The following is a 23860-nucleotide window of genomic DNA, read 5'->3' on the forward strand; positions in this document are numbered from 1 at the left end:
TCTGTTTTAATTGTCCAATTGCCACAGTGCTTGTCAAAGCCAGTTCTGATTAATCTCCTTTGTCAGTGTGTCCTTTGCTATTCCCTATCACTCCTTGAGAGAGCCTTAACCCTGATTCATAAGGAAAAGGGGACTGTGTATTCTCTTACTTACTTCCTGCTGTAAGGGGACGCTGTAGGTTTCAGGGTGAAGATCTTCTCTCACTACTCTAAAGGGCCCCTTTGGCAATAGGAAACACATAGACTATTATGGAGATTGATTTTGGAATTTAGATGCACTGTTATCAATTGTGCTTAGCTGTACATGTTTCTGTCAACCTTTCTGGAAGGTTTTTGTCACTCATGGAGAGACGTAGTCAAATAGAAAAACTTGATGTGGCTTCCTCAGATACATAAAAAAAGGTATCCAAATTGTGCTTGAAAACTCTCTTTTACTTCATGCAAGAAGGAGACAAGGAATGAAGAGAATGAAACATGTAGCTTATTCCTTTCCTGGAGCTTCCTTGTACCGGACCTCTGTTCATTTATAAGCCATTTCTGTTTGCCTTGAAACTTTTCAACAGGCTCTGGGAAGTGGAAGAATAAGTAAGACACTGTATTCTCCAATGTTGTTAGGTGCCATTGAGTTGATTTCATCATGATTCAGTGGGACAGAGTAGACTTGTCTGTGGGTTTCCTAGATTTATGAGTGGGTTCCAGCAGCCAAACATTCCATTGCACCAACCACTAGAGCTACATGTATTGTCCACATGTTTGGTAAATATCAACATTTTCTTTTTTCACTTACTTGTGAATCAACTTTTTTAAAAAAAATTTCATTGTTGCACATTTTCCCCCTCCTTCCCTCCTCTATTCCACCCCTCAATGCACCTCTTGTTCCAGATTACTCTTATTCACATAATGCAATGTTTACTAGCCATTGAGTGTGAGTTGATTGTGTTTGGCCTCCTATTTAAGAAAGCATTTGATCAGCAGTATGGGGCTAGAATCCCGGTGGGAAAGTCATCTGGAGCATCCTGATTCTACAGAGGTTTGATTTCAGGTTCTGGTGAGACATAGGGTGCATGCAATGTTTACTAGCCACTGGGTGTCAAATGTTCTTCTAAATGGTATAGCACTAGTCTGTCCATTTGCTGTACAGAGGTTAACTACTGGTTGCCGTGATGCTAAACACTATGACACTGATGTGTCAAATGTGGTAACAGTTACCCATGCTGGACAGTGTTTGTTGGAGCTCCCCAATTCGAACAAGCTTGGAAGCAGGCGTTGCATCCACTTCCGAAATAGCTTGCCTCCGGAAACCCTATGAATTTGGAGAAATAATGAAAGTTTACAGGTGTTCAGGTCTTTCCTTCAAAGGGTCGCTATGAGTCGTCTTCAACACAACTCCACTTAACAACAACAATGCTTAATCATGTATTCCTATCAAATAGTTCTTCCCTTCCTCCATTCTAATACAGATATATTATCTATCCACTCTTCGCCCAAGTCCCTTGCCCCATGTCTGTCCTATTTTATATAACAGTGATGCTATGCAATATTTATCCTTTTGTGACTGAGATAGTTAACTTACCATCCATCAACTTGTTAGATGTAGCATATATCCAGTTTACAGCATTTTCAGTATGTTGTTTTTGTGTTTTATTTTAAATTCCCATATAGTGACTGCTTGCTTGCTCGCTCTCCCTCTCTCTTTCCAGATTCCACGGAGCCAATCTTTTACAGTATCACTTCTGGCGATGTGGAAGGCAAGTTCTCCATCCATCCGTGGCTGGGCGCCATCCGCACCCAAAAGGCTCTGGATCATGAAGCGCAGCCGGTGGTGGTGCTCACGGTGCAGGCGCAGCTGGGCAGCTCCCCGGTCTGCAGCAGCACCGAGGTCAACCTAACCATCCTGGACGTCAATGATAACCACCCAGCCTTTCTCACAGACTCTGACGAGATCCAAGTATTTCCGCACACACCTCCAGGCGCGGCCTTGTACCTCGCGAGAGCAGAAGACAGAGACAGCGGGCTCAACGGATTGGTGCGGTACTCCCTTGGCAGCCAGGCGTGGGGCATGTTCGCCATTGATGGAAACCTGGGCGTGCTGTACCTTAACCAGAGCCTGCGCGGCACCACGCTGCGCAAACACACGCTGACACTCACGGCGCAGGACCACGGGGCGCCCCCACGCGCATCTCAGTTAGTGCTCACTATAGTTATCAGGGAAGAACAATCAAGGCCACCCTGGGCTTTTGAAAATTTGGTTTACCAAGCAGAAATCAGTGAATCCCTCTCCCCCACGACTCAAATACTCCAGGTCCAGGCCTACCCGCTGCACCCACCATCCGGGGCGCAGCAGCTCCGGTACTGGCTGGAGCCCACCACACACTCGGCCGTGTTTGGCATCGGCCCCTACACAGGCTGGATTTATTTGCAGCGGCAGCTCGACTATGAATCCACCCAAACGTACCATTTCAGAGTGTTCGCCCAGATCCCAGAGGACAGAGTGTTGCAGAATGTGAGCGCCTCTGTAACTATCCATGTCCTGGATGAGAATGACAATTCCCCGACTTTCTTCCATGATGTGGTGTTTCTGAAAGTCAAGGAGAGCCCTGTGCCTCAAGGGGTAATAGGCAAGATCACAGCAGTGGACAGAGACTCTGGGAAGAATGGACAGCTTTCCTATTTCCTTTTGTCTGATGGAAAATTTTTCAAGATGAATCCCAATACAGGTAGCGTTCAGTAGCTTCCATCTATTCTTTTTTTAACACTGAGGCTGACAAAGCACAGCAGAATTGAAGCTAAGCTCCATCCCACATACTAAGGGCAAGTGGCAAGGAGGAACCAGTCCTTGGAGAATGACATGCCCTAAAAGGTGGAGGGACAGTACAGGAGAGGAAAACACAGGATGAGATGTATTGACATGGTAATTGAGGTAATGGGTAGATTGTATCAGTGAGACTGACCCAGGACAGGTCAGGCTTCAGAGCTGTTGTACATAGGGTTGTTATGAGTCGCAGGTGACTCAGTGGCACATAACAACAACAACAATTTGCTATTATTTGATAGTAGTACTGTGTGATTTTAAAATGAAAGAAAAACTTGAATATAATTTTATTTTTAATGATTTATATTCCTTTTGCCTGACACCAAAATAGTGTTAGTTCTTATTTGAATGCTTATTTGACCTTCATTCTTTGTTTCATATGTAGATTTTTCCCCCAAAACGTCAAAAGACATTTTATGAAATGTAAACTTCTTCAGTGTAAGAGCAGCAAGTAGTCTCTTAATTAAGACTTCAAGTTACTCTAAGGAATATACGTTTTATTCTCATTTTTGTTAAGGAAAAGACACAAAGGGGCAACATTTACAATGTGTATTTTTGAAGTCTTAATTAAGAAATTAAATATTAATATCTTTTTAAGTTTACATTGCATACATTAATAGATATTTAATTTTTATAGGCACTTAAAATCATGATTATTGCAACTATAATGTTAAGGAAGCTGAGAGAAATTTCTAGGCAGTTGCCCCAGGTCTTGGAGCAGAGGAAAGAGAACACTACCCCTTTGTACAGTTCCAGGAGGCACTCTCTATATGATAGCCCATGCAGATGGTGGCCCTTGCCCTTTACAGAGGACAGAATGTTATTTCAGTCATGATTAATGTCAGAATTTTCATTTAAAGCCACCTGCATGTGCGAACTGGATTAAGGTGCCCCTGCTTCCAGGCTGACATAGCTTGTCACAGGAAAGCGGGCCTTCGCAAGAAGACTGCAAGCTGAACTTCCACTCCCGTTCACTCCCCCAAGCCCGCCCAGGCCTCATCTCTGCTGGACATGCACTGCACACCTGTTCTTCCTGGCTCTGCTTGGACTTTCCCCCATATGGCTAGTTTTCTACATAGTTCACGGAATTTACTTTTTCTGAAAATATGCCAGTTGTAATTGTTTCATCTGTGGTCTTCTGTCTTCCACAATCAGTCCAACCTGTAGAATTATAAGTTATTGTTATGTACCAACAAGTTGGAACTGACCCACAGCCCACCGTCCAGTGGGTTTTCAAAAGCAGCGAATCACACAGGAAGAGGTTGCCCATCTTTTCCCCATAGAACATCAGCTGGTGGATTTGAACCACATGCCTTTGGGTTGGCAGCATAACTACTTACCACTATGCCATCTGAGCTCCAGAATCAGAATTGCTTAACCTTAGAACTTCAGCTTCTTTAGCATAGACAGAGGAGGTAACTCCTGACATGCTCTGAGGACACCTTTTAAGGCACACTGGACAAATCCCACCTTCCACTTAGTGGGATTCTGAGAAGACCTCAGGTCATCAGGAATCTTCCTCCAGTTGAATCCTGACTTGGAACCACCCAGCCTAAGCTCCACAATCATTTTCAACACTGACCTCACACAGCTGTTCCATATTGATCATAGTTGGGTCATCAAATAAAGGGCCATTTACAACTTAAAAGTGTTCAGAGAAAATTTATAGTTTAGCATCTAAATAAAAATTACAGCTGTTGTGATTTTGTTACTTTAAAATAAAATTTTAGTAAGTACTGTGTTTGAACTTACCAGTTTCTGTTTCTTTCTCATTTTAGCTTTTGTTTTGATGTTCTATTGTTAGTTGTTGTCAATTCAACTCTGAATCATGGTGAGCCTCTATGTCTTAGAGAGTTTTCAAGCCTGTGAGCTTTGGCAAATGCGTATTCAAAGACACTGCTGGGTAGGTGTCTTGGAAAAAGAATTCATAGAATAGGAATAGCAGGTGGCCATTTCATGTGAGTTTTCATTCTCATTGTTAGATGGTGTTGAGTGAATTCCAGCTTTAGTGATCTCCTGTGACAGTAGAACTGCTCTGAACCCCCACCTCCTATTGCTTTTTCTTAGCTGTGTTCTTTACGGCAACAAATTGCCAGATCTTTCTCTCTTGGGAGAGAGAGAATCCCATTGGTGGATTAGAGCTGTCAGTCTCTGGGTTAACAGTCAAATGCATAATAACCATCACACCACCCAGGCTCCTTCACTTTTTGTCCATTTTTTCATACATAGATATTTACAGGGATGATGAAGAAACTGGTATTCAAAGGAACTCTGCAGCGTGAGTTGGGCTTACGCAGAAAAATATGCAGTCTGCAACGAGGGTTAGGCGTTTAGACATGATTCTCCATGGTTTTTCCATGAGGAAAGTTATAGAACACAGCACAGTTCTAGGCAACAATGTATGAAATAAAGCTTGTAAAACATACAATTATTTAAGGCTATGTTATCCATTATTCCATGTATGTTATGTAAAATAAAAATGCTTTATCTGTAATGAGTTTCATTTGTAACCCAAAGGCCACACTTCTCTGCCTGTTGGAATCCACCAGAAGCACAGTGGGAGAACGATGGGCAATCTCTACCCATGCTGTTGCAATTACAGCCTCTGAAAACCCACTGGAGGGTCAGCTATGAGTTGGTTCAGACTCACGGGCAATGCACTGTGTTATGTGTATAAGTAAATAAGATATAAAAGTAAATAAGTAAAAGACAGATAAGATAAATAAGAGTCTCAGGAATAAAATTCATTTTCCGGAAAGATGCTTTGCCTTTATTTTAAACTAGGAGAGGAAGACCCTCAATAAGATGGGTTGCCACAATGACTGCAGCACTGGCCTTAAGTCACAGCAGAAATTGTGAGGATGGCGCAGGCCAGGGCAGGGTTTGGATCTTTTGGACATAGGGTTTCTTGTAGTGGGACTCAACTCGACAGCACTGACAATGATAAAAACTAGAATGTATGTGTACCACTCAGAATCAATTTGACACTTTACTTTTTTTTACAAGTGTGATAGTTGACAGTTTATAAGATTTTTAAAAAAGAATTATTTTATATTGGTTTATTTATAAAGTTTGATTACCTTGTTTTATAAGATCTCACAATTTGATAGATGAAGGGGGTGAGGGAAATGGGGAAAGATCTGGTGTGAAAACAATTTAAGATATTTTAATACGTATTTGTTTCAGAGAACAGCTCTATCAGAGATCATAATGTGTCGAATTGTGGGGGAAGATCCCAACCACAGATTTTGAGATATCAGAGTTCATATACTTTTCACCATATGCACACCAACATATGGAAGATTGAATAATAATTATAAATCCTTAAGATTATTAAAAAATTCCTACAGCGAGTTTTATACTCATTTCTCACTTAATTGCATGATTAGTTTCCAAAAACCAGGCTATTGGGAAAATTGTGATTATCCAAAAATGGAGATCAGATAGATCAGGTCAGAAATTAAGGATGACAACATTATACAACTGCCAAATGACATCATTGCATAACTGTCAAATTACATCACTTTGTAACTGTGAAACCACTGAGATTAATAGAAAGACAATTTGACACTTAATTCTAACCCTCACAGCCAGTGAAACTCTCACTGTACAACTTGACTTTTGATATTGACAGATTGTACATCATTAAAATGAAAAAGTACTCAGATTCATTTCATACTGTTGTCATCAATAAGATCAGCTAATAAGATAGCCCATAGGGAAGAGTGTTTATATTTGCCTTTATGAATTTACTTTTTAGTTCAAAGGACTTTTGGTAGATAATTTGAAACACAAAGGGTGACAATTTCAAAGTGGCATTTTATCTTTTTTTCTGTTTTTGTTTTTTTAAATTTTATTCTGATTTATTTATAAAGTTTGAATACATACATTATTTTTCACAAAAGATCCTTCCCCCCAAAAAACATCCTTCCCATTTCCTTCACCTCACCTACCCATCGAATTTTGCAACCCAATGATTAACACCCTCCCCTCTCCCCCCAAAAAGTGGCATTTTCTGTAACAACTTTAGAATATTCGTACAACTTTAGAACCAGCAAAGATGCACCTTGTCTTGAAAGTTAGCAAAAGCTCAGAGGTTTGTCTTTGTGATCATTCTTGGTGTGAATTATTTTGGTTGTGGTTCCCATGACTCTTTTCTAATATCTAGTGTCCCTATCTCTTTTGCTCTACTCTGTGTTCTGCAGGCGAGCTTATAAATTGGGTGGCCCTGGATCGCGAGAGCCAAGTGCACCATCAGGCGACTGTTATCGTGACTGACCATGGATCCCCACCACGAAACGCCACCATGATGGCTTATATCTCAGTTACTGATGTCAATGATAACAAGCCTTATTTCCCACAATGTTTCCCTGGAAAGGAATTACACATTAAAGTACGTGGAGTGAAGTAGCCCTGCAATAAAGTTTTCCTGTTCTTAGCCTGGGGGGGGGAATTATACAATATTTGTCTTGAGCGCCATCGTGTGGTAAAAAGTGAAAACATCAAATTATTCAGTGTGGTTTTGTATACCTTTCAAGAATACTTGAGATTGTGCAAGTGTCAAAAAAAGACATATTAAAAAGGACATTTTCTATATGTGATATTTAGGGTTATATGTGATATTATAATGTAGTTTCTGCCCTTTGTATGCAAACATAATGATACCTTGATCATCAATAATGTTCAGATGAGGATTGATGGTTTTTCTAATAGTGCACACATCCCTTTGTGCATGCCTCCTTGTGAGTGGTCGATACATGTCCCTAATTTGGTCCAGTAAAGAAAGAGGACGCTGCTGAATAGTCAGTAAGGGAGACGCACGGCTAAATCAAAGACCAGACCTCGAACTGTTCCAATTCCCCAGCAGTTGTGAAGGAGACAGTCTCCTTCAGTGCGAGTTAGAGCCTTGCAAACACAATGGAGGATCAGCTTTGGTTGGTTCAGACTCCACAGCATTGAGTTCTTTTGAAAGGTAGAGTAACAATCTATAGCAACAAAAGAAATAGCTGCATACTTAGATATTGTAAAATTTGTTCTTTTGAGAGCATGTACAAGTTTCCAACTCTTTTTTTAATTTTTATTGCTAGGTTAGAAGCAATCCTATCTACAGCAGATTGAAACCTGACATGATATATTTAATTTTATTAAATAAGTATATTAATATACTTAATAAAGTAATGCCTTTAGGTTACTATGTTGTTGTGTACCGTAGAGTCGGAACCGACCCATAGCTGATCCTCTGGCAGGTTTTCAGAGGCAGTAATTGCACTGAAGGAGATTGTCCATCCTTCTGCTCATGGCCCAAACTGCATGTCTGCACTATGTGCAATGCAGCTTTTTGCCACTATATTCACTCACTCACTTCTGTCTAGTGGAAACCAACTCATTGCTGACCCTCCAGTGAGTATTAAAGGCTGCAAATTATATGTGAGGAGCCTTTCTCCTGTGAAGTAGCTGGTGGATTCAAATCTGCCTTTAGTTGACAACTCAAGCCCCGAGCCCCGAGGTCGCCAGGACTCCCATAAATATATTAGAGGAAAATAAAATAGTTTCATTATGTTATTATTTTCATGCATATGATTTTGTATGTATTATAATATATTAAAAAATATTCAAGTCCAAAAAAATATTCAAGTCCATAATAAATACATCTTGAAATGCTCTTAATTTTTTAAATGAACAGGTCATACTGATAAATATTTCAAAGCTACTCCTCCAAAATACTGAAATTAGACATTAATGTTAAATTAAAATGTGCATACTGGACAATAATGAGGAAGAAGATAACGTCCTCTTCTAGAGCCAGATGTAAAGAAATACCTTACTAAAGCAAAGAACTGTCATGATACCCTTATGATTTTTAATTGTATCATTAATATATGCTGTAAATTAATTGGACAGTTGACTCCAAACATGAGGTTGTCCTCCACACATGCAGGTCCTATTCCCAGAAAGTGCCTGCTAACTAATGAATTATGTTTCCCGCAATAAGAGTTCATGTCGACCTTTAGCATAATTTGTCACAGCCACCGCCTTTTAAGGATTGCCATGAGCAAGTAAATGAGAAGATGCAAAAAGTCTTAAAAATATATCTCACATCCAAGATGATTTAGTTTACTTTACATTTCTCTTCATTTTTCCTTAGAATTATTTCAAATAATTAGTAATTGGTTAGAATTGAGTAAATATTTAAATTTGCAGAAGTATTCTTTTCATGGACTTGTAACACTCATAATTTTTTAATATGTTAGATACTTTAATTATATATGGTTTTAGTTAAATGCTTAGTATTAATATGTTTCTTATTTAAAGTTAGTTAACTTTTAAAAACTTTTATTAGTTTGCATACAGCTCTATAAAATCTTTCATTCATATTGTGCTTCAAGTAACCATTCATATAGACCTCATTTCATACAACCTGTCATCATTATCTGTGCCTTTTGTCACCCCATCTCTGAGTCCCAACTGAATCTTTCCTGTGACTCATCCTTTTTTAAAAATTCACTGATTTGTAATCTGTTTATTTTAATGACAGGTTCTGGAAGGACAACCAATAAATATGTTGGTTACAACTGTGTTTGCAAAAGATCTTGATGGAGGAAACAATGGAGAAGTTACATATTCAGTGTCTTCAGGTAAAATGTATGGTTCTTAAAGGATTAAGGGCTTTGCTGACTCCTATTTTCATTTTTCAACTGTATGACTACTGAGAAAATTAGTTTTACGTTTATGGCTTGGAATTGTCACTTTAACTTTGAATATAACTCCTAATAAAATATATTTTTATTACAAAAATGTCACAAAACACATAGTCCAGAATCACTTCCTTTAAATAAACTCAAGCTCAAAATCAAATTGTCATTGAGTTAGAACCGACTTGTGGCTGACTCTCTGACAGGTTTTCAGAGGCAATAAATCACATAGGAGGAGATTGCCCATCTTTCTCCCATGGACCGGCTGGTGGATTTGAACCTCCAGAGGAGTGCCCCTTTTGGGTTAGACTGTGCACCAGAGAAAAAAGAAAATTTAAAGTTTAAATGCAGAAATAGCAGTGTTTCTTAGAGTTGCTGTGGGTTTTAGGATTGGACACTTTTAGCCTTGCGTCTGTTTGTGAAGCATTTCAGTCTAGTCCTGTTTTTGTCAGTATTTTCCATTCGACACTTAATTTTTCCTTTAGTACTTACTTGTCACGAAAACATTTAAAAATATCTTTGAGACATTGGAAATTTGAAAACTGACTGAATATTTTACTAGTTTTGAAAATATATTATTATGTCGATTAAGCCTGAGGGCCTAGAGTTATTTTTTTGGAGGAACATCCTTCTAAGTTGTACAGCACTCTTATGTCAAGCTGAACCTTTGGATCCTTGAGGGTCAGATACCATAACGGCTGCCCATGGTGGACAGCGTTTGGTGGAACTCCCAGTTTAAAACCATTTGAAAGCAGGAGTGGCATCCACTTCCTAAACCACATGCCTCTGGAAACTCTGTGGACCTGGAGAAATGACAAATAGAGAAAGGCTTCAGGTCTTTGGTTCATAGGGTCGCTATGAGTCAAGCTTGACTCAACAGCAATCATCAACAACAACATTATGTAATTTCTGGGATTTGCTTCAAAAGACAGGGAGAGAAGTATATGAATGAGATACAGATAAAGTAATAACTTACAAATTGGTAATTATTGAAGCTGGATAATGGACGCGTAAGAGTATGATATCATTCTGCTTGTTTTTAATATGCTTTACTTTAAAATGTTAAAAATAAAATAGCTTTTAAAGTCTATTCCCTGTCTATTTTTTAAGTATTATTTTTATGTTCATATCTCATAGAAATGACTACAAATGCACGTACAAAAGATTACATGTCTTTAGAGTAATTGATTTTTCCTTTTCTGCATTGTTAATTAAAACGAATTATTTTTGTTGTTGTTTGTGTAGGAGATAGTTCTGATCCCTTTAAAATTGATGCTAACAGTGGTGAAGTAAGAACCACTGCTATACTTTCGTATGATTACAGACCTTCCTACAGGATGACTGTAATTGCTAGTGACCAAGGAGTACCCCACCTCCAAGGACAGGCAGTAATTAATATTCAGGTAATGTTCTGAGGGTTTTATTTGATTTTTATACAAGTGAATAAAGCATAGCTATTTTAACAGAACAAATATTATTTATTCTTTTCCTTTATGAGAATATTGCACATATGTGTATACTTTGCATTATCACTCAGAATACAATTAGATCCCAACAATTTTTTTAAATTGTATTTTGTAAAGTTCTTGATGAAATAGTTCACCTTATCACTATATGAACATTTATATTGCTTTGCTTATAATGAACATAAAGCATCTTTTACTTCTCCCTAAATGCAAGGACCTAGTAGGTTTCTAAGAGAAACATGTGTAAACAAATAACCACACAATAAATGACATTGTTTTTTAGTAATTTTTTTTAAAGGGTACCCAGTGACAGAGCGTGTAATGCACCAGTCTGTTAAATGAAAGGTCGGTGATTCAAATCTACCAGTCATTCCAATGGGAAAGCTGGTCACTCTCCTGTATAGATTTGCAATCTCAAAACCTCAGAATGAAGTGGCCATGATGAACTTGGATTAACTTCACAGTAGTGAGCTTAATTGTTTTTTAAACTTTTAAAATTGTATATTTTTACATATTTCAGTGTTTTTCCTTTAATCATAATGGACAAGTTACAGAAATTGTTATAGAAAAAGTTACCCTAACCCATTGATGACTATGTATAGCCAGATTTTTTTTTCATTATTCTTCATGTACATGGCAATCAGTAATGTATTTTTAGGCATACATAATAATCAATATGTTATTGTTCATTTCTGTAGAGTCAGAAATAATTCACAGCTGCCCCTCCAGTGGGTTCTCAGAGACTGTGAAGAGCCCCAGGGGAGAGTGTGCGTCCTTCTCCCGTGGAGCAGATGGTGGATTTGATGCTCCTGTCTTTGTGTTGGCAGCACAACTCTTTAGCCGTAGGCCATCAGAGCTCCCAGAGTGTTATGGATATTCACAAGAATTTTGTTTCCAAATTCTATTCTTTAAGAAGGATGTTTAAGTCAGCAGAAAATTCTACATGGTCCAGATTTTTTGTTTCAGGCAAACAAGGACACGGAATACTGAAAATGCATGTAGATCTTGTCATTATTTATTTTCTGTTCATATACATGACAATCAATTGCATGTTTTTAGCTGTCTACCATGCAGAGCAATTTAGACAATGAGTCATCCCATGTTCCCCTTGAAGAATCGCAGGCTACAGTTCAGGATGATCTCATCAAACTGTAACTTCACATTATACAACCAAGTGGGACTTATAAATTCTGTATTTCACTCTCCTAGTTATTATACAGTTTTCGATCTTCAGAAACACATTAGAATTATATAAAGCAATGTTTTATCACCATCCTATATGTACAGTACAAATGGAATAACGTAGCGTTTAAAATGTCATAATCTGTATTGATACAACTGTTTTTAAAAGTACCTTCAAATAACAGCTTTTTTGAAATTCTTTTTTTAAATTTTAGGTGATACCACAATTCAAAGGGAGTGCTGTAATTTCTCAAAGTATTAGACATTTGGTTATTCCTGAAAACCTGAAGCCTGCAAAAATTCTGAGCCTGATAAAGTCACCTGACCACCTTCACCAACATCAGAGTGGGAAGTTACATTTTACCATCATTGCAGATGACAAGGATGGTCATTTTGACATCGACAGCTCAACAGGAGACTTGTTCCTTTCCAAGAGACTTGATTATGAAATGAAATCTCATTATCTTTTCAGGGTGGTTACCAGAGATCTTAGCAAGACTCCACCCCTGAATAGTACAATCTTCCTGAGCATTGATGTGGAAGATCAGAATGACCACTCTCCGTCTTTCCAGGATGAGGTTATTGTGATAAGTGTAGAAGAGAATGTTCCCATAGGTACTCTGGTGTATTCCTTTAATGCCAAAGATGGAGACGGCAGTTTTCTGAACAGTAGGATACAGTACTTCATCGAATCACACCACCCTGGGAGGAATCCATTTCTCATCCATCCCTCATTTGGCACGCTCGTCACTGCGTCCCTCCTTGACAGAGAGAGCATTCCCACTGTCATCCTGAAAATCACTGCATCAGATCAGGCTGTGAATGTGACTGACCGGCGACTGAGGTCAGTGGTGGCGAAGGTTGTGATTTTAGATGTAAATGACCACAGCCCCATGTTCACATCCTTGCCTGTTGCTCACATCCGCGAAGATGCCACCGTGGGCTCCATGGTGCACCACATAGTTGCTCAAGATGCAGATGCAGGAAGGAATGGGAGAGTAACGTACAGCATCCTCTCAGGCAATGAAGACATGGCCTTTGCACTAGATGAGTCATCAGGTACAGTGCACAATACATCCCTTCAGGTGGCAGCCTCTAGTCACTCGTTTATGTTTATCACTTTAATCTTTCTCTTTGTGAAAATACTGTCAAAAAATGCTTTAAAAATTACTTGTTATACTTGTGTAACATATAGTTGATAAGCACAGAGCTTATATAGCATATTTGTTGGTATTGATTATACATACCTAGCTTATCTTTCAGCAGCCAACTTCTTTTTCTGACTATGAAACATCATGGGGGAAGATGGTACCAAAATGAATTAAGGTAAAACAAGCAGAAACTAATGAGTTGCCATCAAGTCTGACTTGTGGAAATCCTGTTTATGGAAAAGTAAAACTATACTCACAGGGTTTGCTTGGCTTATTTTTCAGCAGTAGGTTGGCAATCCTTTCTTTTCAAATACCTATTTGTGGACCCAGGCTACTAACTGTGTGGCTCGTAACAGTGCTCTTAGGAAAATGACAAGTCAGAAGCATTAGTCAAAGATTTTAGTGGAGAAACGTATCCTGTAAGATCATATAAGCATACATTTGTAACTAGTTGGAAATAGGAGATATATTATTTTAAAATAGTATATATTTTTTTAATGGCCAGGACAGTTTGAACGTTGAAAACCTTGCTTTTCATATAAACTAGAACCCTTTATTTTATGCAGAAGTATTTATTCACTCTCAAGCAGAAACGTCTCTCTCACTGTCATTTCATTTGCTGTGCTGCCCCCTGCTCCCTGATAGCATCTACTGGAAATTTGCTTTAGTTTGATTTTAAAGTATATGTATAAAGTACCATTCTCATGAATCTGGAAGCAAGCATTCCTCTATCTAGTTATAAAGGAAAGGTGAAAATTAAACGGCCTATTATCTCATGCTTTAAAAAAAGTAAAGTTTTCTTCATAAGGCTTAGAAAAACTATCATGTATATACCATCTGGCCCCATTTCCATTAAAAACCATTATTTGAGATGGAACTGAATGTGTAGGATGGCTGTATTCAATTGGAAATTTCATCAAATACTTACAAAATCCAGTACATATGGTTGCATTCTGAGGCGTGTGTGGACCCAACCCAAATTCCCGGTTGACACAGATAGTCCAGACATTGCCTCTGATTTGTGTTAGAACCATGAATCTCCAAGGGCCTGTTTCAGTGATACTTAAAACATTTTCCAAGATGGTTAAGGAGGGTCTATTTCGGATTGTTAAAGATGATGGGTGATTTTAGAATTGTGGCTCAGGAATATAGGATTCATGAATCTCAAACAATTGCAGGGACCGTTTCAGTTGAGATATTTTTTAAAGGCATAAAAAGATAATGGCTGAATACATTTATATGGGAAAGGTAAATTTCTTCTCCCATAAGGCTCATCTTTCTTAAATTGTAAGTTTTGGATCACCTATGACTTTAAAATATAAAGTAATGAATAATTGTTAAAAAACTATCTTATACACTCTGGGTCACTAAACTTCAGTTATTTGAATGCAAGCTCTTAGAGGGTGAACATGTTAGATACAGGCAACAGAAAGAGAAAATGTGACAATCAGAATCATGTCAAAGCTCTGTGCATGTAAAACATTTTGCTTTTATGGATTTTATAACTGTTATAGATTGTTGTTGTTGTTGTTTTTATGTGCCATTGAGTCGCTTGTGGCTCATAGCAACCCTGTGCACAAGAGCCCTAAACTCTGTTTTATCCTGTGTCAACCTCATTGTTTCTGACACACCTACTCCCACCACCCCAATCATTGAATTGATCAATCTCATTGAGGGTCTTCCTCTTCTGCGCCATCCCTCCACTCTCCCAAACATGATGTCCCTCTCCAAGGACAGGTCCCTCCTTGCAACATGCCCAAAGTACGTCAGATGAAGCTTCAGAATCCTTGACTCCAAGGAGCAGTCTGGTTTCACCCTCTCCAGGACAAACCTCTTTGTTCTCCTAGCAGTCCATGGTATATTCAACACTCTTCTCCAGCACCACAGCTCAAAGGAATCAATTCTCTTTCCATCATCCCTACTCATTGTCCAGCTCTCTGATGCATAGCACACAGTTGCTATAGACTAGAGACATTTTTTTTTCCTTTCCTATGAGCTGTTGCCTGGGTCTTAGAATCTTTACTCTGTATTTAAAATTAAAAAGTCACAAAAATTAGTGTGTAACCTAACACTTTAAGACCAAACAAATATTTTTAAACACCAAGTTGTTATTGGTTGGTGCTGTCGGATAGACCCCAGCTCAGCAGCAGCTCTAGATGTAGCAGAAAGGAACGTTGCCTGATCTGCAGTCATCCTCATTGGCTCCACTGGGCCTGTTGTTACCGCCACTGTGTTAACCGAGCTCATTGAGGGTTCCCTCTCCTTTACTGATCTTCCGTTTTTCTAAGCATGATGTTTTTCCACAAGGACTGGCTCCTCCTGACAGCAGATCCAAAGGTTTTGTAATGAAGTTTCAGCATCCTTGCCTCCAAGGAGCACCCTATTTGCATTCTCTCCAAAACAGATTCTTTGTTCTTTTGGTGGTCCGTGGGATATTGAGTATTATTCTCCAACACCACAATTCAAAGGCATCAGGTCTTCTTTAGTCATTGTCCAAGTATCACACATACACAGGAAGTAATTGAAAATACTGTGGCTTGGGTCAAGTGCAGTTTAGTCTGTAAAGTGACATTTTTCTTTGTTAGCATTTTAAAGAAGTCCTTAGCAACAGATTTGCCAGATCAAATATGTTATTTCATTTCTTAACTACTGCTTTCTTGAGTATTGATTATGGATGAATCAAAGTAAAACAAAATCCCTGACATTTTCAATCTTTTCCTCATTTAGCATAAAGTTGTTTATTGATCCAGTTGTAAGAATTTTTTGTTTGATTTATGTTGAACTATAATCCACACTGAAAGCTATAATCTTCAGGCTATATTCATATCACTATACTAATATTTTTATTTTGTTAGTGTCATAGATTTCTTTTAAATTGAAGACAGATGTTGGGGATATGTAATCATGATGCAGTACTCTTGGTATATAGTGTTATACATGATTTCTGATTTCTCATTCAGATAGAGACATTAGAAATAATCTCATAGCAATAGGATGATCCTTCACATTCAAGTTAGAATGATTTTTTCTATCTAGTAATATTTTCTTTTAAATTCTAGATTTATTCTTCAACAGTTAAAACATTTTAATTTTTTAGGGAGCTCTGGTGGCCTAGTCGAATGCACCAGATGCTCTGCTGGAGAAGGAGGGGGCAATCTCCTCCTGTACCAGTCAGATCTGATTTGACGGCACACGTAAAAATAATGCAATAAAAATTAAAAAAATAATTTCATTTTTTATATTTATGTTATATTTTATATATAAATATATACTATATATTTTATTTCTTTATTTTTATTGAGTTAGATTTATGAGACAAGTAAAGCGCACGTGATTTCTCCAAGAAAGGCTTATTTTGTGTTGTTTTTCTTTCAAAACAGGTATATTAACTACAACTTGCCCTTTAGATCGTGAAATAAAAGCCCAGCACATTCTGACTATTCTAGCTTTGGATGATGGTGTACCAGCACTTTCTTCATCCCAGACCTTGACTATTACTGTTTTTGATGTAAATGATGAGGTGCCAGTATTTAAACAGAACCTGTATAAAGCTACCGTTAAAGAAAACCAAATTCCTGGATCATTTGTCACAAGGGTGCAAGCCACGGATAAAGATTCAGGTAATTTAAAAATATGTAATTTAGGTAAGTTAAAATATGTAATATTGCTAAAAACACTGAAGAATTATAATTAAAATGTTCTTGTTGTTATTATGATGTCACCTGAGACTCAAAGTGACCCTAGGTACAGCAGCTCTGATCCCTACCATGTCCTGAGCCAGTCTCACTGACTCTGACACACCTAACCCCATTGCCCCAGTTGTTGTGTCAATCTATCTCATCCAGGGTCTACCTCTCCTGCACTGTCCCTCCACCCATCCAAGCATGATATCCTTCTCCAAGGACCAGTTCCCTTCTGGTCATGTGCCCAAAGTATATGAGATGGAGCTTCAAAATCCTAGCCTCCAAGGAGAAACTTGGTTTCACCCTCTCCAAGACAGACCTATTTGTTTTCTTGGTGGTCCACGGTATGTTCAAGACTCTTCTCCAGCACCACAACTCAAACACATCAATTCTTCTGTCATCCTTAGTCATTGTCAAGCTTTCTAAAGCATAGCAAATAATTGCAAAGACCATGGCCTGGGTCAGGTGACCTTACTCTTTAGACTGACATCTCAGTACTCTGGAGAGGTCCCTGATGGCAGATTTTCCCAGTATAATTTATCTTTTGATTTCCTGACTGCTGGTGCCAAGAGTATTGTGGAACTGAGCAAGCTGTAATTGTTAATAACAACCTCATTCTCTTCTCCATCCATCATGGTGCTGCCAGTTGGTTCAGTGGTGAGAATCTTTGTCTTCTTGATGTTGAGCTTCAATCCATATTGAAGACTATAGTCCTTGACTTTCTGCATAAATAGTATAAAGACACAAGACCCTCAACAAGATGGATTGACACAGTGTCTTTAACAGTGGACGTACTATGAGAGATCCTGAGGGTGATGCAGGATAGGGCAAGATACAAGTTTGTTATTCTGAGAATCTTAGGAAAAAAATGATTAATGGTGGAGTTGATGGCACTCAGCAACAGCACTACTAAAACCCCTGAAAACAATATCTAGTTATTGAAAACTTCATATACTTCTTTCATTCACATACTCATAAAACTACATGTACCTATCAAGATAATACATGCTTTTATAGCATGTGATTGCACAAATCTTTATTATTTATCATGCTGTTGTGTTTAATTAGCATCATTCATTGGTCTGATATTGATAATAAAAAGAAATATAAACAACACTTCACATTTTTAAAGGTTCTTATATTTAGGTACACTAAATAAAAAATATAATTGGGTCTTTATTTTGTGTACAAATTGTTGTTTTATGTACCATCAAGTCATTTGTGATTCATAGCAACCCTATGTACAATAGCTCTGGACCCTGCCTGTTCTGTGCCAACCTCATTGTCTCTGACATACCCCCTACCCCCATTACTCCAGTCACTGAGCTAATTCATCTCATCAAGGGTCTTTCTCTCTTCTGCTGTCCCTCCACCCTCCCAAGCATGATGTCCCTTTCTAAGGACTGGTCTCTCCTTGCAGCATGACCGGAGTATGTCAGATAAAGCTTCAGAATCCTTGCTTGTATAAATAGAAAGAATTATAAGGCTTGTATCATATTTAATCCTAGTGCAAGCAGAGTAATAAGCAAGCCATTAAACTTCTCTGTGGCTTTTTGCCTATTTGTAAAATGGAGATAATACTATTTACTTCATTGTTATTCATCTTTATCACTGGTATTTCTGTTATACATATGAAATAAATTATCATATGAAAAGTTCAGCGTAGGGTTAGAAGTAAATGTGCTCAATAAGTGTTAATTTTTATTATCACCAGTTTTATTCATACCAACTCCTGTGCCCTGCTCTGGTGGCTTTGTTTGTAAGGAATTGCACTGCTAATCCAAAGACCACATCTCTCTGGTGGTTTGAATCCACCAGCTTTTCCACGGTAGAAAGATGGGCAGTCTCCTCCTGTCAAGATTTACAGCTGGGAAACCATTTGGAGGGTTTCCATGAACAAGGCAATGGTGTATTTTTCATATTTACTGGTTTTGGTTTTATTTACTATCTTTATGGGCATTTCAATTTCATTTACTTTAGTAATATTCAGGCTTTTACTTTTAACAAAGTAATTATAAAACTTGGAAGGCCAGCTATAAGTCAGTTACGACTAGATGGTACACATCAACACTTGTGAGTGGTGACAGTAGTGGTTCTGTGGGGGAAAATCACCATCTTCCATACAAGAGACCTGGGTTTGATTCTCACCCAGTGCACCTCAGACCCTATTTTTCAGGACAGCTTCACGAAGTTTGCTTATGTAAAAACAAATAAAGATTATTGAGTGATAGAGATGATCTAGGGAAATTTCCATTGTTACAGAATGATAATAGCCCCTCCACCAGCCCACAAAACAGGATACATTCTTATTTTTTGGAACAGCAACTAAAAGTTACACAGTTTGTAATTAGCTGAAAGATTATCATCAGAATTACAGGTAGAATACCTAGAAGTGAAAATACCCCTTTAGCACATGGCACACAAGCAGGAACATGAATGGTCAAAGGTGCATACAGTTCAGTTTGTTACAGAGTGGTTCAGGACAGGGAACAGGACTGGTAATTTATTCTTCCTCAGTCAAGTCTGTGTCTGGAGGTCTATTTCAAAGATAAAGGTAATACTGTATCTGAAGACTCATCTTGCATCTATTTGTCTATAATGATAAAGAGCCCTTGGCAATGGATTAGTTATCTTATGTTGGCAGACCTCGATAAAGGAATGTTGTCCTTGGGACATATGGGCCAAGGTTAAAGTGATTGCCATTGGAAAGACAGCTTTAAAAAATTCAGTGTGGTTTACCGATTAACATCAGAACTTTAAAATACCATCCTTATGAGCCGAAGTTAATTCTCTCAGCCTAATCCTCTCTACCCTCATGTGATACAGTATTTTTTAAAATTGTTGCTTCTGAGTACAGCATAGTTTCCACAATTTCTCAATCCATTCATTTGTTGATGTACATTTGATCTGCTTCCATTGTCTTACTATTGTAAACACAATGTGTGTGAATGAAATTAATTTTGTATACAAACCAGTATAAAATAAAAATAAATCTAAAGAAATCACACAAGCAAAAAAACTTTCAAATGGAGTTAAGGCTTTGCTTTTAGATTGCCCTGTTTATACACAAACCAGATGCCTCTGATTTTAGTCTCCTTTGCCACAACATCAGCTGTCTGTCAGTGGAGTTTTGTGCATTTCTACGACGATGGACAGGTTTTAGCAGAGCTTTTGGACTCAGCAGAGGAAGAAGAAGGGTCTGGTGGGCTAATTCCAAAAATCAATCAATCAAAATGCTATGGCTCACAAATGTCCAATTCTATTATGTGTGGTGTCTCCTTTAGTGAGGGACAACTAGACAGCAGATAATGTCCCGCCTGAGTTATTTTAGGTAATTTAATAAAAAGTTTAAATTGGCATTTGCATATAGCACGTAGATTTTACATGTCAGTCTAATATTTGTTTTCTATTCTTCACCCCTACACCCCACTCCCCACTGTGGTTTAGAGGAGAGAACAGAAAAAGAATAATGGATCGATAATCGTTTTCAATTGTTGAAATGATAATGATTATAATGAATATTTATTTCTATAGAAGTAAGAAGCCAGACTTGTAAGAAACTCTGGGGGTGTAGTCCATAGGGAATTACGCTGCTCTCCGCTGGTGGTTCGAATCCACCAGTGGTTCTAAGGGAGAAAAAAGGAGCCCTCTCCTGCCACGTGAATTACAACTTTGAACATTTTCTGAAGGATCAGCAGTGAGTTGGTTCTAGCTAAGGGACAATTTTGACTTTTGAGAGAATTAATAGTATTAATAAAAACATTTCCCCCATAAATTGTTACATTAAAGGTGTAAAAAGTACATTTACTTGAATTTTAGAACTAAAATATATACCATTAAACTTGGAAACATCTTTTTTTATATTAATAAATTTTTCATTTTTTGCTGGTTTATTTACAAAGTTCATATACATTGTTTTTCACACTGGATCTTTTAACAAAATGTGTTTTACATGAATTTTGCCTGTGAGGGTAGGAACACTTCCCACCTACTTTTTTCTCTTTGACCAGAGTGGGGCAGTATGATCAAAGAGTTTTTCTTTGTATGGTCAAAGACACATGGTTGTAGTATGTTTACAACTATTTGTCCTAGCCAAATTTTTAAAGTAATTTATTTAACGTATTTCTGGAAATACTCTTTTTAGATTGATAGAAACAATATATAATATACATAAACTCTTCAGTTCAGGAAAAGTTTTTTTTGAGTGTTCCCTCTTGTGAATAGAGCAACACAGATCTTTGGACAATAGAGAAACTATTTGTCAGTTATACAAACATGCACTATATCTGTTAGTACAGATAGGTGTGATTTAGTTAAACATTAAAGTATCTTAAATGCTCTGCCTTGGGTATACTTAATTTTTTTACAGTAGATCATACCAACCTAATTTACTTTGCTTCACTGTCTTAAAAAGGAAGACTTCCTCTTAAGGTTTTTGTGAATATCAACTAAAAATTATTATCATTAATATGATTTTCTTAATTTTTACTTCAAGTTGCTTAGTATTTGTGTGTTTGCTTTTAGAATGAATATTCTGTAACCTATTATTTGTGACTGAAATTTCATTATTCTAGAGATTGTACTTATCTGAAAAATTTAGCGTATCATTATCCTAGCTTTGTCTTTGTTAAATGTTTAAATAAATACATTAAGCTCCTCATGAGTTGTATGTTTGGAAGCTAATTTTTATTTACTAGGAATTTTGGTGTTTCTAATGTTTAAGCAAGTGGTTGCATGAATGCATATGAATTTGAGGAAAAAGTAGTTTTTCCTCAACCTCCTCCCTTCCCCCACCAGTTGAGTAAAAGAATGGAGAAGGATTATGCATGAAAATTAAATGACGTAGCCAAGATTTTAACATAACTGGCATCACATTGGAATTTATGAATGGTTTACTTTATAGTAGATATTTTTAGAAAATACTATGGCATTACTTAATACTAGAAAACTCAACATATGTTTTCTAGCATTGTACAATGCAGTTGGGTTTGCGTTGTTTTTCTTTTCTTACATGTAGGCCTACAGTGTCGTTTAGGCATTCAAGACCCATGGGAATGTTTATGGTGTGTGACTCACACCATTTCTAACAGGAATTTCTTCTTCTATTAAGTGAGAAGAACCAATTACTATGTTTTAACTAAGATATTTAAACTGCTTCAGGATATGGTGTCACCAGAAAAGCTCCATTGTTGACGAGAAAGCTGGAGCTGCACAGGAGCACCCTCCCCCCACTTACTGCAGAGCAAGAAGCCCCGTGAGGAAAAGGGGTCACTTCGGCTAGTATTTTTCTTACAAAGATGTTGTTGTTGTTAAGTGCCGTGGAGTTGCAGGTGACTCATAGCGACCCTATGAAGGAGAGTCCTCAAAGCATGGGTGTCTCTCATTCTCTCTCCAGGTTCACAGGGTTTTCGGAGGCAAGCTATTATGGAAGTGGATGCCACTCCTCCTTCCAAGTTGTTTTAATGGGGGAGCTCCACCCCACTCTCTGTCCGCATTGGGTAACCAGCCATTAATGCATTTGACACATCAGTATCACAGTGTTCAGCCTCACAGCAACCACAAGTGACCACTGTACGGCAACTTGTACACCAGGGCTATACGACCTAGAGGAATGTCTGAACAAAAACAATGACAGACAGGCCCGAGGGCCGCGGATTAAAAGTCACCCACCTTCGGCTTGGTAGCATCACTTTCTGTCCACTGGGCCAGCTGATCTCTCTCTATGTTGATGTTATTGTTGTTAAGTGCCGTCTAGTCGCAGGCAACTCATAGGGACCCAAAGAAGGAGAGTCCTCAACGCTTGGGTGCCTTTCTTCCTCTCTCCAGGTACATAGGGTTTGCAGAGGCAAGCTATTACGTTTAGTGGATGCCATTACTCCTTCCAAGCTTGTTTTCATCAGGGAGTTTCACCCAACACTGTCCACTATGGGTAACCAACAATTAATGTATTAGACACATCAGCATCACAGTGTTCAGCCTCACAGCAACCACAAATTACTGCTGTAGGGCAAGTGGACACACTAGGTCTATACGACCTAGAGGAATGTTTGAACAAAAACAATGAAAATCCCCAGGGCCGGGGATTAAAAGCCACCCACCTTTGGCTTGGTAGTATCGCTTTCAGTACACTGGGCCAGCTGATCACTCTCTAGGCGACTCATAGCAACCCAAAGGAGAGTCCTCAACGCTTGGGGGTCTTTCATCCTCTCTCCAGGTTCATAGGGTTTCCAGAGGAAAGCTATTATGGAAGTGGATGCCACTCCTGCTCCCAATACAAAGATAATAAAGAAAAAAATAATCTAACAAAACATTATTATACATAACTGCCCAATGATATAATGAGATCTTAGTCTCTATGCCATAAAATGTTTTCTCTAGCTAGATATGTTGTAGATGACCTTTCTACATCTGGCTTCCTGGAAAATGTGTATCCATCCCTGATAGTCTGCCACCCTTGGGAACAGAAGAGAAGCAGCGCCATCACAATGCTGCATCAAAGCTAAGACTCCGTTATTTCTAAGATGGATCAAATTCCAGAAATGTAATGGGGGAGGGTGTCTTAGAATTCATGAAATGTGGTAAAGAGGTATTCCTTGCATTAGCTTTCGGAATACAAGGAGTTGTTGGCTTTATCCTTATAGGGATTGTATCCATGCAGCCACCAAAGACAACAGGATTAGGAAGGCTAAAAAAAATGTGTGAATATGTAGCACTTTCTAAAGATAATTTCTTATTCATTGAAAGAGGAATTGCATTGGGAGAGTCTGTTGTCAGAGACCTCCCAAAAGTATTGAAGAACAATGATGTCAGTCTGTAGACTAAGGTGTGCCTGATACAGTCCATAGTCTTTACAATTACTTGCTATGTGACAGAAA

At 38.2% G+C, this 23860-nt stretch overlaps 1 protein-coding gene across 1 annotated transcript in view; it reads left to right on the forward strand.

Moving 5' to 3' along the window:
- The window catches only part of DCHS2 (dachsous cadherin-related 2), a 393558-nt gene that overhangs the window by 249670 nt on the left and 120028 nt on the right, over positions 1 to 23860 (forward strand). The window contains exons 5-10 of the mRNA XM_006884496.1: positions 1700 to 2716; positions 7017 to 7204; positions 9347 to 9446; positions 10749 to 10906; positions 12367 to 13210; positions 16683 to 16922. Coding sequence (XP_006884558.1) covers positions 1700 to 2716; positions 7017 to 7204; positions 9347 to 9446; positions 10749 to 10906; positions 12367 to 13210; positions 16683 to 16922 — 2547 coding nt within the window. The remainder of the gene's footprint in view (positions 1 to 1699; positions 2717 to 7016; positions 7205 to 9346; positions 9447 to 10748; positions 10907 to 12366; positions 13211 to 16682; positions 16923 to 23860) is intronic.

The sequence above is a fragment of the Elephantulus edwardii genome, unplaced genomic scaffold (genome assembly GCF_000299155.1).
Source record: "Elephantulus edwardii isolate Elephantulus edwardi_28Jun2011 unplaced genomic scaffold, EleEdw1.0 scaffold00034, whole genome shotgun sequence".
Classification (NCBI taxonomy): Eukaryota; Metazoa; Chordata; class Mammalia; order Macroscelidea; family Macroscelididae; genus Elephantulus; species Elephantulus edwardii.